The 16471-nt window shown below is 42.5% G+C and overlaps 1 protein-coding gene across 8 annotated transcripts in view; it reads right to left on the reverse strand.

Annotated features, from left to right (window-relative positions):
• The window catches only part of LOC135106040 (dynein axonemal heavy chain 10-like), a 72030-nt gene that overhangs the window by 51863 nt on the left and 3696 nt on the right, over positions 1-16471 (reverse strand). For 7 of the 8 annotated variants that reach the window (XM_064014835.1, XM_064014836.1, XM_064014837.1 and 4 more), the window contains 28 exons: positions 16084-16351; positions 13173-13272; positions 12857-13005; positions 12546-12659; positions 12035-12139; positions 11828-11918; positions 11425-11528; positions 10496-10740; positions 10238-10382; positions 9936-10064; positions 9421-9595; positions 8912-9117; positions 8269-8423; positions 7788-7896; positions 6875-7104; positions 6351-6515; positions 5861-5969; positions 5603-5694; positions 4839-5006; positions 4210-4333; positions 3631-3789; positions 3009-3245; positions 2750-2911; positions 2414-2651; positions 2169-2329; positions 1911-2035; positions 1431-1602; positions 329-562 (listed from right to left, as the gene is read on the reverse strand). In XM_064014835.1, the coding sequence (XP_063870905.1) occupies positions 329-562; positions 1431-1602; positions 1911-2035; positions 2169-2329; positions 2414-2651; positions 2750-2911; positions 3009-3245; positions 3631-3789; positions 4210-4333; positions 4839-5006; positions 5603-5694; positions 5861-5969; positions 6351-6515; positions 6875-7104; positions 7788-7896; positions 8269-8423; positions 8912-9117; positions 9421-9595; positions 9936-10064; positions 10238-10382; positions 10496-10740; positions 11425-11528; positions 11828-11918; positions 12035-12139; positions 12546-12659; positions 12857-13005; positions 13173-13272; positions 16084-16351 (4471 nt within the window). The other variant, XM_064014842.1, reaches the window with a different exon arrangement.

Here is a 16471-nt window from a genome sequence, read left to right on the forward strand (position 1 = left end):
CTATCAGAAAAATCAACATTCAAATTATCATAATTTCTTTAAGATAATCCCTGTGGTCCTTTCCTCTGGAACTGGCATCTCAGTTAACCTTTTTCTCCAAGTTTTTTCCAGCCCTAAGCCAGTAATCCCCTTACATAAACACAAACACACACACATGCACACTAAAAACTGTACTGTGAAAATACATATATGTAAAGGTGAAAACTTACCCTTCAAACTATCACTAACAATTCAACACCTCACACCAAGTAATAACAATGAAAGTGTGTGGCTTCAAGATGCAGACACAATATCAACACAACACAGAACGTCAGAACCTGTGGCTCACTTTGCCAACGAGAAGATTGAGGTGCTCTGGTGAAGACTGTGCCAGAAGACCCATCAGTTCCTGATTAGTGAGGAAGTGGAGTCGAGCACAGTGGCAGCGAGGGCGTTCCAGCAACTCCCCAAGCTCACCCATCACCTCCTGGGCATACCTCTGCAGCACCAACACCTCCTCCAGGAATGCAGCGTTCCCAGCCAGCTCCAGCACAAAGGCCCGGCGCTCTATTCTCTCCATCAGCTTAGCAGGTCAAGGGAGTGTCAGTGAGGCATTAGCAATCCTAGCTATGGGGTGGAGGCCATGAGAGAGATACAGCTGTCATAAGGTGAGTTTATTCCCAACTAGTTTCACTTTTGGCTTCTTCAATTCAAAAGCAAAATTAGTTGGAAATAAACTTATCTCATAACATCTGTGTCTCTCTCTAAACCCTTTCATAGCTATATGACATGTCTTTCCTTAGTTATATACCATTCTGAGACATCTTATCATGTTCCACAACCACTTCTAAACATTGTACTGCATAGAAATTGCAAAATGTATTCTTTTTTTATTCCCTTCTTTCTACTAGATGCTTATAAAGATTTCATACATTGCTTTTAGTGTTGTCATTTGTTGCATAATGCAGTGAAAGGATTAACCTCCAACCCCATTCTGTCTGATGCCTCATCAACCCTTCCTTATTTGAGAAAATTTCCATTGATTACCCTACTGGATGGTTCTCCACTTTGTGACTGAATAAAACACGAGTTCAATTTGGTGATGAGAAAACACAGGACAAAGCAGGAGCAAGTAATTTTTCTAATGCTTTGAAAATGGTTGTTAGAATGTTTTAGCAATAAAATCCTTCTCTTCATCTGAAATTTTCTCAGTTTCTTCATGAACTGTATGAATATCAAATGTCACAATTCAATACATTAAAATATTTGCACCATCACAATAAAAATAAGCTTTCACAAAACACACCCTTCAGGCTATTCTGTCTAATATAAAAAGCAGCATATGTTATTTGTTTCAGCAAAATTCACCAATTTTTTCCAAGTGTAGCACCCAATAAAACAATGAATATCTCTTATAACACTTTTGTGATGTTCAGGATAGCAACACTTACCTTTCGGTACCGGGCTCTTAGTTCAGGGGCCTTTGAGAATTCAGATGCAAGAGTATGTGAAAGGAGAAGCTTCACATTCTCCTGTGTGTCCTGCCAAGCTTCCACCAAGGCCTCCACAGACACTAGAGTTCCTGCCAGTTGACTTGCCTCTTCTGCAAAAGGCCGACAGTATCTGCAAGGGACAACAATTTAACAATTTGTTGTAAGAGTAGCAAATACAGTGCTGTCTATCTATCTAGCTACATATCAGACTGGCAATCCTTCATGAAGCAGCCCAGAGAAGACACCACACACATATCATTCACACTCTTAGTCCTGTCAGCCTCAGGTGGAAAGGGAGTCTCATGGCCCACAGTACTATACCCCAGGAGTTGGGGCACAACACAGTTGTTGAATATCTATAGCCAAAAGATTGATGCTGTCAGTGGATTTCAAGTGAGGCTGTATAAACCTTATGTGGTGCAGTGCAGAGCGACTCACCTGGTGTTGGCCATGGCTTTCAGGATGAGATTGTGGTTATGCAGGTGGTCCAGGAGCTCATCCAGTCCCTCCACAGTCCACACAGTTGTTGATGTCTGCACACACAGTCTTGTCCTTTGCCAGAACTGTAACAGCACAAAAATATCATCTGGGAATATCAACAGTCATATAAACTCTCACTTAGTACTTACTATCAGTTATTTATGGAGAGGAATTAATCAGTATATATATAATATTTCAGAGTGAGAGTTGCCTTACATTAGCTATCTCCTTGATCTGAGTGTTGAGGTGACTCTCCCTGACAGCAGCATCAACAGTGGTGGCAACAAGCAGCGGGTGGCGGGACAGTCTCAGCTCCAGCACGTCCCATACACTGACATTGCCAACGCCTGTTGATGACTCCCATCGCCCTCCACACCCTGTACAGGAATGAAGGAAAGAAAGAATATGCAACTGCTGATAAGCAAGACAAAGGATCAAAACAATATTGCATGGAAACTTACCTGCAACAGTCACCAATTGTTGCCAGTGTCTAGCTTGCACAGCTGGCTGTCTGAGGGCAGCAGTCACCTCCAGGCTGGTGGTGTGGTCATCCAGGCGTTGCTGCATGGCACGCCACACTTCGGTCTCCTGTCCACCATCACAACCCTGCAATGCTGCCCTCACTCCCTCCACCTGTCCCTTCAAGTCATCCAGCTTGGCTGTGACCCAGCGCATTGTACGCCAAGTCATCTCTACACTCTGTGAAGGCACATGTCATCAGTAAACATCAGATGAGACAGGGACAGGCAGTTAAAGCAAAAGACAGGCACAGAGAGAATGAGCAGAGATATGCTCACCCTGAGCTGCTGATAAATGGCAAACACTTCCCGGAGCTGCTGCATCACAACCACAGCTTTATCCAGTCCTGGGTACTGTGTGGCAGGCAGGTCAAACACATCTTCTTCCTGGTCCAGCTGCTCCCTTTCCTTTTGCAGTTCATCTACTTTTTTTGAGTACTCCTGAAGGAGGAATATGATTAGATGAGCATGATTTTCTTACCTGCTTGGAAAATACCTGATACAATTCTTTACATCAAAGCTCAAAGCTCAGGCTCACCTTGAGAAGCACAACGCCTCTCTCCAAGTCCTCACCAACAGTCCCTGGACCTTTGCTTTCAAATTTCTGCTGAAATCTTTGTACTGCCTTGCTGAAATCAAAAACCTTTTGCTGTGTCTTGGCAAGGAAAAATGCCTGAGTGGGCTGCAATGACCTCTTCACTGTGATGGAGTTCTGATGAAGGACCTCAAGCCTCTCTGATGTCAACTCAAGTTTCCTATGGTCACTATCCATAACCTAGAGGAATAAGTCAGTTATTTGAAGGATTAATTATAATGCTATTGTTAAAAGTTTTACCACATGTTAACACTCTTACTCCCTCCACACCTCTCATCCTCTGATTCAGTGGCAAATCATTTTTGATAAACAGGCCATTTTATGAGCAGTGGTATACTATGTGATCCATGCATTCAATTCAGATGAAAATAGTACATAACAAGTAGTAAGAGATCATCTTTTATATATGTTTTGCTCTGAATGTATTTTAAAATTAAAACTTTCACCAACACATAAGAATACTATCTTGCTGCTATGGCCACCCAATTCCCAGAAAAAATAAAGATAACACTCAAGAAAATTTTGAATAAATTAGAAGAAGTGTCATCAAATGTAACTGACTCACCTCAATTCCATAGACACTGAGTGTATGGAACATCTGGCGCACGTCAAGGATAGCAGTGTGGAGGTGGGCGTGCTGTGAGGTGACCTGCCGCACTGCCCTCACCACCAGAGTCAAGGATGCCAGGTCCTTGGTGGGCTGCTCCAGCTCACTGTTTATGATCTGAAAAATTTTGATGCATAGATTGTTAGTATAAATAAGTTTGAAGAGGTCTTTTAATATACATCTGTCTATATATTAAATTGATATCTTTCCATACAGTAGACAGGACAAGACATCTACATGCATAAAATCATATTCATAATTACATTTACAAGCTGTCCTTATATCTGAGCCTCTAGTGAAGAAGGGATAATTCTCACTGCAGCACAAGGATCATTTGTCACTATAACCATATGTAATACTTGTTTATCAGTTCTTTTTAACACTGTCTACTTCTTGATATATGTACAATAAACCATTTTATATGTATTAGCTTTTCACTATCTTTCATTCCACTCATTCTGTTTGTGACTATATGTTTTTATCTGCATCACAATGTACTATCATCTGTCTGTATCTAAAATTGAGGTGATGACCTACCGTGACCTGCTCCAGAACGTGGTTGAGCCTGTTACGTGCCTCCAGCAGCAGGCCGGCCCCTAGCAGCCTGACCCACTCTCCAGCCTGCCTCACCACCTGCCCCACCAGCGGCCGCACATCCAGACTGTAACATTACGGATTTGACTGAGAGTGGATAAGATATCACTGACCACAAGAAGATACATCCAGATTGAAATATTATTGATTAGACTGAGATTGGATATGATTTCACTGACCACAAATTGACATAAAACATTACAAACAGATACACTCACGATCTACATACTACATCAGTAACAGGAACTTAATTTTCATAATAATAAGCATGAACTCAATACCAAAGTTATACCAACAAGAGAAAAAGAATGAGCAGGAAAAACTGCCAATACAAAGTTAAGATACAAAGGAATAATTGCAATGGCACAAATTTAACCAACCTAATTAAGATATCATTAGACAGACTGGGTTTCGTTACATGACAGCAATCATTAGAATATTTGAAAGAGAACATTAAGCAGTTGTTAAGGTTAAGAATGACACAGTAAATGTTTCTCTTAATTATGGATCATATTATCATGCCTGTCAGAGAGAGAGAGAGAGAAGGAGAGAGAGAAAACAAGAAAACTCACCTTACACATCCATGAGTCTTGTGCTGGGATGCCTGGGAGAGCTCAGATGCCAGGTGTGTGTAGAACCTGAGCTTGTCGTCATACTCCTTCACTGAGGGACCACTGCGACAGAACCTGTTGACTGTTGCACTCTTGTCTCGCCGCCACACGTGCTCATACACATACCAGCTGCAGGTCAATGGACAGAAGTGAGGCTATGTAAGTTTGGGAATGAAGGAGTATTTGCCTCCTAATATCTCCATGAGCAAGTCTACACTACTATACAAAACTATATATATATATACAATACAAACATGCATTGCTATACAAACAAGCTTTTAAATATACCAGCTGTCAGTTTTGGGAATTATAAAGTATGCTGTATTTGCCTCTTAATGTTTCCACAAGCAAGTTTGCATTACTATAACTACAATATCATTTATGTCTGCTAATGTTAAGAGTGTATGCATTATTTCTGTCATTACTGGACACCACCACTATTATTGGTATTTGAACATAATTGGCTCTTAAGTCCATGTTTTCAGATCCCTCAGTATCTAATCTTGTCTACTTTTAAAGGGCTGTGGTGAAAGTTATAGATATTTTCAAGATAGCTGTCATGGTTCGAAGGATAGTTAAACAAGGCTTCTGCACCATTAGTGAGAAAGAAAACATCATGAGAACCTGACCAGTCCTTTCTATGGCCTTTGAAGGTAGTCTTAATAAAAACTCATAGCATTTAAGAATATGAGCCTAGCTAGAGTTTATAATCCATGACTCCTCACCTCTGCAAGTCAGCATCAAGAGTTCGGATGACACAGGTGAACGTGGATGTGATACTCTCAATGGCAGCATGCAGACGGGGATCCTGAGACACCTGAAGGGAGAGAGGCGAACATGATACAACATGCAGGCTATCACACAAGCCCCAATGCATGCCAGAGGTCATGTTTTGCCTCTGCTTTACTTTTGTTGCTTAGTTAACAAGGGTATAGTAATGGTAGGAAAATTATTTCTTTGGTGCTGAAATCTGCTGATGTTACCTGGCTGTAGAAAGTAGAGGTGGCAAGAGTGTCATCATCAGCAGTAGGGGCTGGGTTGAGAGCCACGGTGCCATCCTCCAGCTCCACCCAGTGCCGGAACACCATGGCACTACACAGGCAAGAGAAACCCATTGAGGAGCAGCATGAGTGGCACAGAACAGATCAACACAAGAGAGGAGGGAAGTTCAGTGACATTTAGTGCAATCATTTTATTTGAGTGGAATGGAAGCAGAACTAGAGAGGTAAAAAGAAAGATAAAAGCTGCATTTAGTCTATTAGTATGAGTGTACTGAGCCTAAGTGGAAATAAGGAGGTATGCTTCATGTGTAGGCCTGATGGCTTCTTGCAGCTTCCCTTAATTTCCTTTGTTCTTATGTTCTCATGTACTGTTTAATCATGCATATAAAGAATCTTAAATAAAATTAATGCATATACTAAGTTTTCAGGTGAAGATATCCATCTCTGGCCACTTAATTTCTTCAGGACTCACCTCCTAACAGTGTGGCCAAGGGCATCAGCCAGGATGGAGGTGAGAGTACGGGCTGGGGGTGTGAGGGTGAGGGTGGAGGTGGAGGTCAAGCTGGACTCCACACCAAATACCACCTCCTGTCCCTGCAGCAGCTTCTCCATGCTGCTGATGCTGTTCACTAACATCCTGACAGAAGAATGAATGTCATCACAAGCATTATTTGAATTTGTAGAATCTATAGGACATTCTGTTGTTATTCACACTGTTGAGCTTTTTCAATTCCCTGAACAGAAATTAACAAACCAACTGAGATGAAAGAAAGATACACAAACAGGCAAAAATTGGTAATCAATAACAATAACAACCAACAATGTCACAATTAACACAAAAGACATTGGTGAGATGAAAGAAAGATACACAAAAGGACAAAAACAAGAAGAAACACACAGACAGGCAAAAATAACTAATAAATAACAATACCAGCAACCCACAATGCCAAAATCTAGGCAGAAAACACTAGTAATACAAGACCCCTGGAGCCTCACATTGTAACAGCCTCCTGTACATTGTGGCACCAGTGAAGGAGGAATGGTGACAACCTGGCCTTGAGTTCAGGAGCAGTGCGGATGTGGGCAGCAAGGGATTCTGGGGCACCCTCCTCTGCACTACACAGGAGCAAACCAGCCGAGCCTAGTGTGGTGACCAGTCGCTCATACACCTCCACCAGCTCCTCAACCATCACATTGCACCTCATCTTGCACTCTCCCATCAACTCCTAAGATAGCAAGGCAGATAAGTAATTTTTCTTTTTTTATGTAAAAGGTACTGACAAAGGGCCACAAAAATTTATATATAAAAAAGCCCACTAAGGTGCCAGTCCCTACAAAAAAAAGGGCCAAAGGGATTATTTAAAATTGGAGAAGTGTCTTGAAACACCCTTCTTGAAAGGATTTGTCATACAAATGGGGATATAAAGAAGGAGGCAGGGAGTTCCAGAGGGTACAAGTGAAAGGGATGAAAGATTGTGAATACTCCTTATCTCTTGCACTAGGAAGATGGACAGAATAGAGGTGAGAGAAAGTAGAAAGTCTTGTACATTGAGGCCCATTTTTCCATCCTCCTATGATGAATTACTTTAGGAGAGACAGACATCTTCAGATCATCCTCCTTCTCACATTAAAATGCTACACTCTGCTACCATTACTAAATAAAAAATAAATAAAATAAATAAATAAATGGCAAACATACCAACATAAAGAATCATCTCATAAAACTACTAGTTATATACTGCCTATAATTACCAACATCTGTCCTTTAAGATTATCAAATTTCTCCACAGTCAAAATTTATCCTTATTCTTAGCTTCCTGTCCTCTTGGTGCTTTCTCAGTATCAGGCTTAGATAGGAGCTAGTCTTTAGAGGGCTTATGGGAGGAGTGAGGCAGTGGGTAGAACTGACCGGCAGCGAGGGAGGATGTTGTGTATCAGTGGTGGTGTTCCTTGGGGTAGGATTCAGGAGGCGAGTTTCTCTGATGGAAGTGAGGTGGTCATCCAGATGGTGGGTGATGCTGGAGGAAGTAGTGAATACACTGGTTAGAATACAGCATAACACAACACTACATAACACATTGGCCTATATTCACAAATGCTTTAATCTCTCACAACACAACTATTTTCAAAGGCCACAGAGATGATTAGCTGGGTTTTCAAGAGTATATTTCTTATTAATAGTGTAGGAATCTTGTTAAACTGTTACTAGAACCATGAAAACACCCTCAGAAGACTTATGTAAGTTTAATTAGTCTTTTGAAACTAATTGAGATGCAGTGCAAAAATATTTTAAAATGTGGTCCATTGCCTCTCTCTCTCTCTCTCTCTCTCTCTCTCTCTCTCTCTCTCTCTCTCTCTCTCTCTCTCTCTCTCTCTCTCTCTCTCAGCACCTGATGAGTTTGTTGGCGAGTGCCCTGACATGCTCAATGACGTCCCTGCAAGAGGTGCTGAAGTGGGTGAGGGCAGCAGGGGACCATGTGACCACCCTCTGTCCTGCTGCCAGCACTCGGTCAGCACCACTCAGCTCAGCACTCAACAACTCACGCTATGATAGAACAACATGTCATATTACATGATAGCTGTGTGACCCAATCAGAATTAATGTTTCAATCAGGAGTAAGAATAATGAAAGAATATATAAGATAATAAAAACTGATAACATTTGGCCAAGAAATTAATGACTGTCAGAACAAGATTGAGAGAATACAATTTTTCATGGACTTTATTTAAATTGCCATATCTAATTGATTGAACCACATCAATAATTCAATAATAATAATAATATATACATGGTACATTTCACTGTTATAATGTACATAATGAATAAGCTTGAGCTCTTTCAAGAAGGTTTCAAAACACTTATCCTCCAATTTTAGATGGTCCTTTTGACCTTTCTTTTAGGAATGGCACTTCAATGTGCCTTTCTTTCTCTTTTTGTTGCCCATGGCCAGCACCATCTCTTTCATGAAAAAAAAAAAAAGTAAAAATTCTTCAAGTAGACACATAAAACATTTTGCATCTTGCTTCCTTCACCTGTACAGGACTCAGCTGGTCAAGGACAGAGTGGTAATCCTTGAGGGTGAGATGGAGACCCATGGCAGCTGTCTGGAGGGTGTGGTAGTGGAGAGTGAGGTGTGTGGCCAGCTCAGGGGGGCGAATACCAGCTTGCAGAAGTTGTCCACACTCCCACACTACTGACTGCAGCTCCCCAGGCAACCTCACCCGCCACCCACCAACGCCTGATGGGGTGCAGAGAATCAGCGTGTGCTTCTACCTTGGTTGTAGCACAGGGTCAGGACAGTCAAATCATGCCAACTGAAGTCCATTCAGACCTTGGTGATCTTCTGTGGCCTAATTGGTAAGATGTTAAACTCATGTTTGCTTTCAGTGTCCTGCCAAGAATTCAATTAATGATCTCTGACACCCAAATTATTCTGCCTTCTTATTGATTCCTCAGTGTTTCCATGATGCTCGAAAGGATAGCATGACAGTGTATGTGTGTGCGTGTGTGCCTGTGTGTGTGTATAGTCATCCTTACATACCACAGTGATGCTCATCGCGGGTCAGGACAGGTGTCACCAGTAACTTGGGGATCTGCTGGGTAACCCTCTTCCCCCATTGGGCCACCATCTGCTCCCTGGCACGCTCCACCTCTCCTTGTACCTCTTCCACCTCTGCCTCCACCTCAGCCCACAAGTCACCACCTGCACTGGATCCCTGCACCAGACCCCAACAGTCTTTAAGTCCATGATTCAAATACACCACATAAATGCATATAAGGTGTCAGGTGTGGTGAGAAAGATGTTAAGCAGCAAAAGAAAAAAAAGAGACAAGGAGAGAATACATATCAGACATACAGAAAGAGGAAGTGAGATATCACAAGGAAAAATGTGGGCCTGATGATTTCTTGCAGCTTCCCTTATTTTCTTATGTTATGTTAAAACTTCAACTTGACAAAGGTAAAGAGAAAGAGATGGAATTAAGCATAAGAGTGAAGGAAAACAACACAGAACAATCATTTAGAAGAAAGATACTTGCTGCTGGGGCATAAACAAACCTGGTGCTGAGAGTAGAGTTGCTTGAGAGTGGTCCAGGCCGCCAGACGCTTGGTGAGGTAAGCACTCATCCAGCGCACACGGCCTGAGAGTGGTGCCTGCGTGCCTGGCCGCTCCTTCTCTTGCTCTGCCTGCATACACACCCAGACTCAGCATACAAGATTGTTCATTGTTATGAGTCTATGATACATTTAATTTATTGATTGCAGGGTTTGTTTACATTACATGAAAAGCTGAAAGCAGTTTTGATCACAATGGACTGTTGCATGAACAAACTCAAGTGTGCACACACACACACACTGACCTTAAAGTCAGCCCTGATACCCTTCACTTCTTCTGCAAAGGCTGACAAAAGGTCTGGTAGGCGAGAGATGAGGAGCTGTCTGAAGGAGGCTCTGCACGGCTCCTTCTGAAGCACCCCAGCAACAGCCGTCACCAGTTCAGAGGTCCTGCAGTCAAAATGCAGCATGACTAATGTATACATACATTCATAAGACACCATCTTGCTGGACATAATGACACTGCTATGATTTCACACTTGCAATACTTCAAGGCAACTCACATTCTGTCTTGAAAACTTTCATTGATGGCACTGATGACTGCCTGTTCCCACTTCTGCACTGCCAGCTGCAGGTCCTCCTTCTGCCTCACCCAGCGGTCCTGGTTCCTTGCAGAAAAGATGTTGAAATCATAGGCAGTGAGTACACGCAGGACCTGAGAGGTGATGGTGCGCAGCTGGTCAGGATCCTGCACACGGATTAGTGCTGACCACTCCCCAGAGAACCCCACCTGAGCCTCCAGCAGGACCTGTAGAAGAGGACATCACCATCATCAAGCAGTCACTTGTATCACTTACTCTGATGGCCTGTGAAAATAAACAACACAAAAAGAGGAACTTTTCAAAAGCTTCCTCTCTGGCTTTTCACCCTCTTCTTCATTATGTAGAGTACCAGCTTCATCCAGCATGACGCCACTAAGTGTGTGTGTGTGTGTGTGTGTGTGTGTGTGTGTGTGTGTGTGTGTGTGTGTGTGTGTGTGTGTGTGTGTGTGTGTGTGTGTGTGTGTGTTTTCCTAGTTGTATTTTCCTAGTTGAATTGTAAAGGGCACAAGCCAAAGCTCATTTTGTCCTGTCTCCATAACCATATTTATTCAGTTTTTCTTTAAACATGTGTACACTGTTTCCCTAAACCACCTCTTCCTTCAAATCATTCCAGATTTCAATAGCTTGATATGGAAGCTGTATTTCTTGATGTCACTTGAGCATCCACTCTTCTTTCTTTTCTTCCCGTGCCCCCTTCTCTCTCTCTCTCTCTCTCTCTCTCTCTCTCTCTCTCTCTCTCTCTCTCTCTCTCTCTCTCTCTCTCTCTCTCTCTCTCTCTCTCTCTCTCTCTCTCCTCCATCTGTGATACCAGGTCATTGTTTGTGTGTGTGTGTGTGTGTGTGTGTGTGTGTGTGTGTATAGCTGGGTGGCATGGAGTGAGTGGGTCTCACCTTCATGATGTCACTAAGATCAGTGCACACAGATCGCAGGCCACTAATGGTGCCCAGAACCTTGGTTGGGTCAAAGTCCTGCCGTCCATCTCTCTGTCGCTTGGCTAACACCACCAGGGAAGAAAATGTCATGAGCAACCAATATAAACACTTCAAACCAAGATAGCATTCAGTTTTTATATTTGCTATACACTGAAAACTTCAAGAAGGTACATGAAAAATTAAAGATATAAGAAGGAAAAACCTGACATGGCTCTAATTTTCTTGATTATGTACATGCTACATATTGCTATGTTGATGGCAATCCACAGGTCTATTAAATAATTCCTTCTTTTTTTCTTTCTTTCCATATACCCTTATACACACACACACACACAAATACATCCAACAAGTCTAAACATACCTGATGCCATGACAGTCTGTGCACACACTGTCACTGCCTCCTCCCATTCTGCCACCACATGCAGCGCCTCCATCACCCTGCGCTGGGATGCCTGACAGTCAAACACAAACATATTTTAAAGTCTGGAACTCCCTGCCTGCTTTTGTATTTTCTTTTTCCTCCGTACATCACAAAGCACTCATGCACAGATACAGAGCAGAGACCAACCAGAAATGGGTGAGCCTCTCGCATCGATGCTGGCAGGAGGTTGACAGGCCGCAGCTCCCTCGTCACCACCCCCACCAGGCTCTCCACTCCACACTCCAGCATCACCTGAGGGAGAGTTAAATATGTATATACCACCTGTGAAAATATGTATCATACTTAGGCCACTGTCTTGATGCCTCTGTGGGAATAAAATGCTGAGAACAAGTAAATTTCTAAGTGTTTGTTTTAGTTGGGACTGCTAATGTTAATCTAAGTATGGGAGAGGATAAAAGAACTGGGAATATTGTACAAAATCCTCTGTAATTTACTTAATGACTGTAATAGGTAATGGATTTGTATTTATAAGAAAGAGAATACAACAATACATTCATCACCAGGAGAGATGAATAGAAGATGATACTGTACATTTACACTGCATGCCCCTACAGCTGGAGAGATGGAAATGGGATCTTAAAAAACACCCACACACACACACACACACACACACACACATACACACACACACACACACCTGCACCCTGCCACTGATGCCTTGCCGCCTCCCAAGCCGCCAGAGGAGAAGTAGCACCTCCATAAGACTTCCTGCCAGCCCCTCCAGACCTGCCAGGCGACCCTCACCCACCACCTGCAGATATCAAAATTCAAAAAAGAAACATACATACAAAGTTAATACAAATTTTCAGAAGAACATGATTATGCAAAAGAACACACATTGAGAATTCTATTCAACTTTTTCCAATAAGACTAAAAGAAGGATGACACAAATTGATATGATGCCTTGAACTCATGAAGCTCCACTATGATTACACTTCTGAGTCTCACCTTGATAAACTTCTCCAGGTACTCCAGAGATTTGTAACAATCTGCAAGGCCAGTGTGGAGATCTGCCAACTGCACCACAGCTTCCTTCAGCTCCTCCTTGTCTCCCTCCTCATTTTCCTCATCCTCTTGCATCTCTTGTTCAGTCATTACTTACACCAGGAAACGACAGATACTGCTATGAATTGCACTTTATTCATGTGTGTATTTCAAACTATATTCATGACTTCCCTGCATAACATATGTTCCTGAGTTGTAGTATCCCCAGAATAGGAACATTTCCAGCATTGAGAGGTCTCTAAAGAATCTATAAACTTACATGGGTGTGCACAGAGATGAGCCAGGACAGAGGAGAGCTCAAGGAACCCATTGGACCATGAGCTTCTGAGGTCCCCCAGTGTGGTGTTACTGCTCCCCACCTGATTTATGGCAGAGGGATCAGCTAGAACAGAAGCCTTGAAGGGCTAGGAATGGGTGAAGGATGCAGGACAGTATAGATAGAGGCATTATGAGTAAGGGGAAGACAGAATACAGTAGGGATTAAGAGTACAGTAGATCATTAAGAGTAAAGAAAAGGACAGAAGACAGTAGAGATATAGGAATAATGAGTAAAGGGAAGGAATTCAGGAGTGCAGGAAAAGCATGATGAAGGGAAGGAAAGCTGAAGGGTCAGGATAAAGGAATATGTCTGGGTGAGAATAATAAGAAGGAAGGAATTACAAAATTTAGAAACAAAAAAAAAAGTAGAAAATACTGATCTTGAATATTCATACAAATTAATAAAGTATGTTTTTTTTTCCACTAAATCTTGTTTTTTTTTTTTTATGTAGGAAGGACACTGGCCAAGGGCAACAAAAATCAAATAAAAAAATATGCCCACTGAAATGCCAGTCCCATAAAAGGGTCAAAGCAGTGGTCAAAAATTGATGAATAAGTGTCTTGAAACCTCCCTCTTGAAGGAATTCAAGTCATAGGAAGGTGGAAATACAGAAGCAGGCAGGGAGTTCCAGAGTTTACCAGAGAAAGGGATGAATGATTGAGAATACTGGTTAACTCTTGCGTTAGAGAGGTGGACAGAATAGGGGTGAGAGAAAGAAGAAAGTCTTGTGCAGTGAGGCCGCAGAAGGAGGGGAGGCATGCAGTTAGCAAGATCAGAAGAGCAGTTAGCATGAAAATAGTGGTAGAAGACAGCTAGATATGCAACATTGCGGTGGTGAGAGAGAGGCTGAAGACAGTCAGTTAGAGGAGAGGAGTTGATGAGACGAAAAGCTTTTGATTCCACCCTGTCTAGAAGAGCAGTATGAGTGGAACCCCCCCAGACATGTGAAGCATACTCCATATAAGGCCCTTGTACAGAGTTAGCAGCTGGGGGGGTGAGAAAAACTGGCGGAGACGTCTCAGAACGCCTAACTTCATAGAAGCTGTTTCAGCTAGAGATGAGATGTGAAGTTTCCAGTTCAGATTAAAAGTAAAGGACAGACCGAGGATGTTCAGTGTAGAAGAGGGGGACAGTTGAGTGTCATTGAAGAAGAGTGGATAGTTGTCTGGAAGGTTGTGTCGAGTTGATAGATGGAGGAATTGAGTTTTGGAGGCATTGAACAACACCAAGTTTGCTCTGCCCCAATCAGAAATTTTAGGAAGATCAGAAGTCAAGCATTCTGTGGCTTCCCTGCGTGATATTTTTACCTCTTGAAGGGTTGGACATCTATGAAAAGACGTGGAAAAGTGCAGGGTGGTATCATCAGCGTAGGAGTGGATAGGACAAGAAGTTTGGTTTAGAAGATCATTAATGAATAATAAGAAGAGAGTGGGTGACAGGACAGAACCCTGAGGAACACCACTGTTAATAGATTTAGGAGAAGAACAGTGACCGTCTACCACAGCAGCAACAGAACGGTCAGAAAGGAAACTTGAGATGAAGTTACAGAGAGAAGGATAGAAACCATAGGAGGGTAGTTTGGAAATCAAAGCTTTGTGCCAGACTCTATCAAAAGCTTTTGATATGTCCAAGGCAACAGCAAAAGTTTCACCAAAATCTCTAAAAGAGATGACCAAGACTCAGTAAGGAAAGCCAGATCGCCAGTAGAGCGGCCTTGACAGAACCCATACTGGCGATCAGATAGAAGGTTGTCAAGTGATAGATGTTCAAGAATCTTACTGTTGAGAATAGATTCAAAAACTTTAGATAGGCAGGAAATTAAAGCAATAGGACAGTCGTTTGAGGGATTAGAACGGTCACCCTTTTTAGGAACAGGTTGAATGTAGGCAAACTTCCAGCAAGAAGGAAAGGTAGATGTTGACAGACAGAGCTGAAAGAGTTTGACTAGGCAAGGTGCAAGCACAGAGGCACAGTTTCAGAGAACAATAGGAGGGACCCCATCAGGTCCATAAGCCTTCTGAGGGTTTAGGCCAGTGAAGGCATGGAAAACATCATTGCAAAGAATTTTAATAGGTGGCATGAAGTAGTCAGAGGATGGAGGAGAGGGAGGAACAAGCCCAGAATTGTCCAAGGTAGAGTTTTTAGCAAAGGTTTGAGTGAAGAGTTAAGCTTTAGAAATAGATGTGATAGCAGTGGTGCCATCTGGTTGAAATAGAGGAGGGAAAGAAGAAGAAGCAAAGTTATTGGAGATATTTTTGGCTAGATGCCAGAAATCACAAGGGGAGTTAGATCTTGAAAGGTTTTGACATTTTCTGTTAATGAAGGAGTTTTTGGCTAGTTGGAGAACAGACTTGGCATGGTTCCGGGCAGAAATATAAAGTACATGAGATTCTGGTGATGGAAGGCTTAATTACCTTTTGTGGGCCACTTCTCTATCATGTATCGCACGAGAACAAGCTGTGTTAAACCAAGGTTTAGAAGGTTTAGGACGAGAAAAAGAGTGCGGAATGTACGCCTCCATGCTAGACACTATCACCTCTGTTATGCACTCAGCACACAAAGACAGGTCTCTGACATGGAAGCAGTATTCATTCCAAGGAAAATCAGCAAATTACCTACTCAGGTCCCCCCAACTAGCAGAGGCAAAACGCCAGAGGCACCTTTGCTTAGGGGGATCCTGAGGAGGAATTGGAGCGATAGGACAAGATAAAGATATGAGATTGTGAATTATGATTATCCTCACACCATTCCTGTAATCTCAAAATGATCTTTCACACCTGCATACAATCTCTCCTTTAAGTACAAAGTAAAACAACATACATGCAAACACACTCAACAGAACAGAGCAAACCTGAGAAAACTTCTCCTTAAACCTCTTGGTGTTATTCAACAATAGAGTCTTTGGGCTTCTTGTGTCCTTCTCCTGATCCTCCTGATCCTCCTCTTCACTCTTCCTCTCCCCTGCAGCCTCCTCTTTCCTCTCCTCTGGTCCCCCATCCACACTCTCCCGTCCCATCAGTTTAGGAAAGCCACCACCACCTCCTCCCTGCTGGCCACCCTCATCCTCCTCTTGGGAATCATAGTCCAGGGCAGGAGAAGGAGGCTGTAGCTTGCTTACTCTGCAATAGTAGTAGTAGTAGTAGTAGTAATGAACACATTGCAACAAAGTAAAAGTATCGTAAACTATCCTCTTAGACCAGCAATTAGAGTAGAAAGAGTGTGTATGTCACCAAGACTCA

Source organism: Scylla paramamosain, chromosome 12 (assembly GCF_035594125.1).
Source record: "Scylla paramamosain isolate STU-SP2022 chromosome 12, ASM3559412v1, whole genome shotgun sequence".
In the NCBI taxonomy this organism is placed as follows: Eukaryota; Metazoa; Arthropoda; class Malacostraca; order Decapoda; family Portunidae; genus Scylla; species Scylla paramamosain.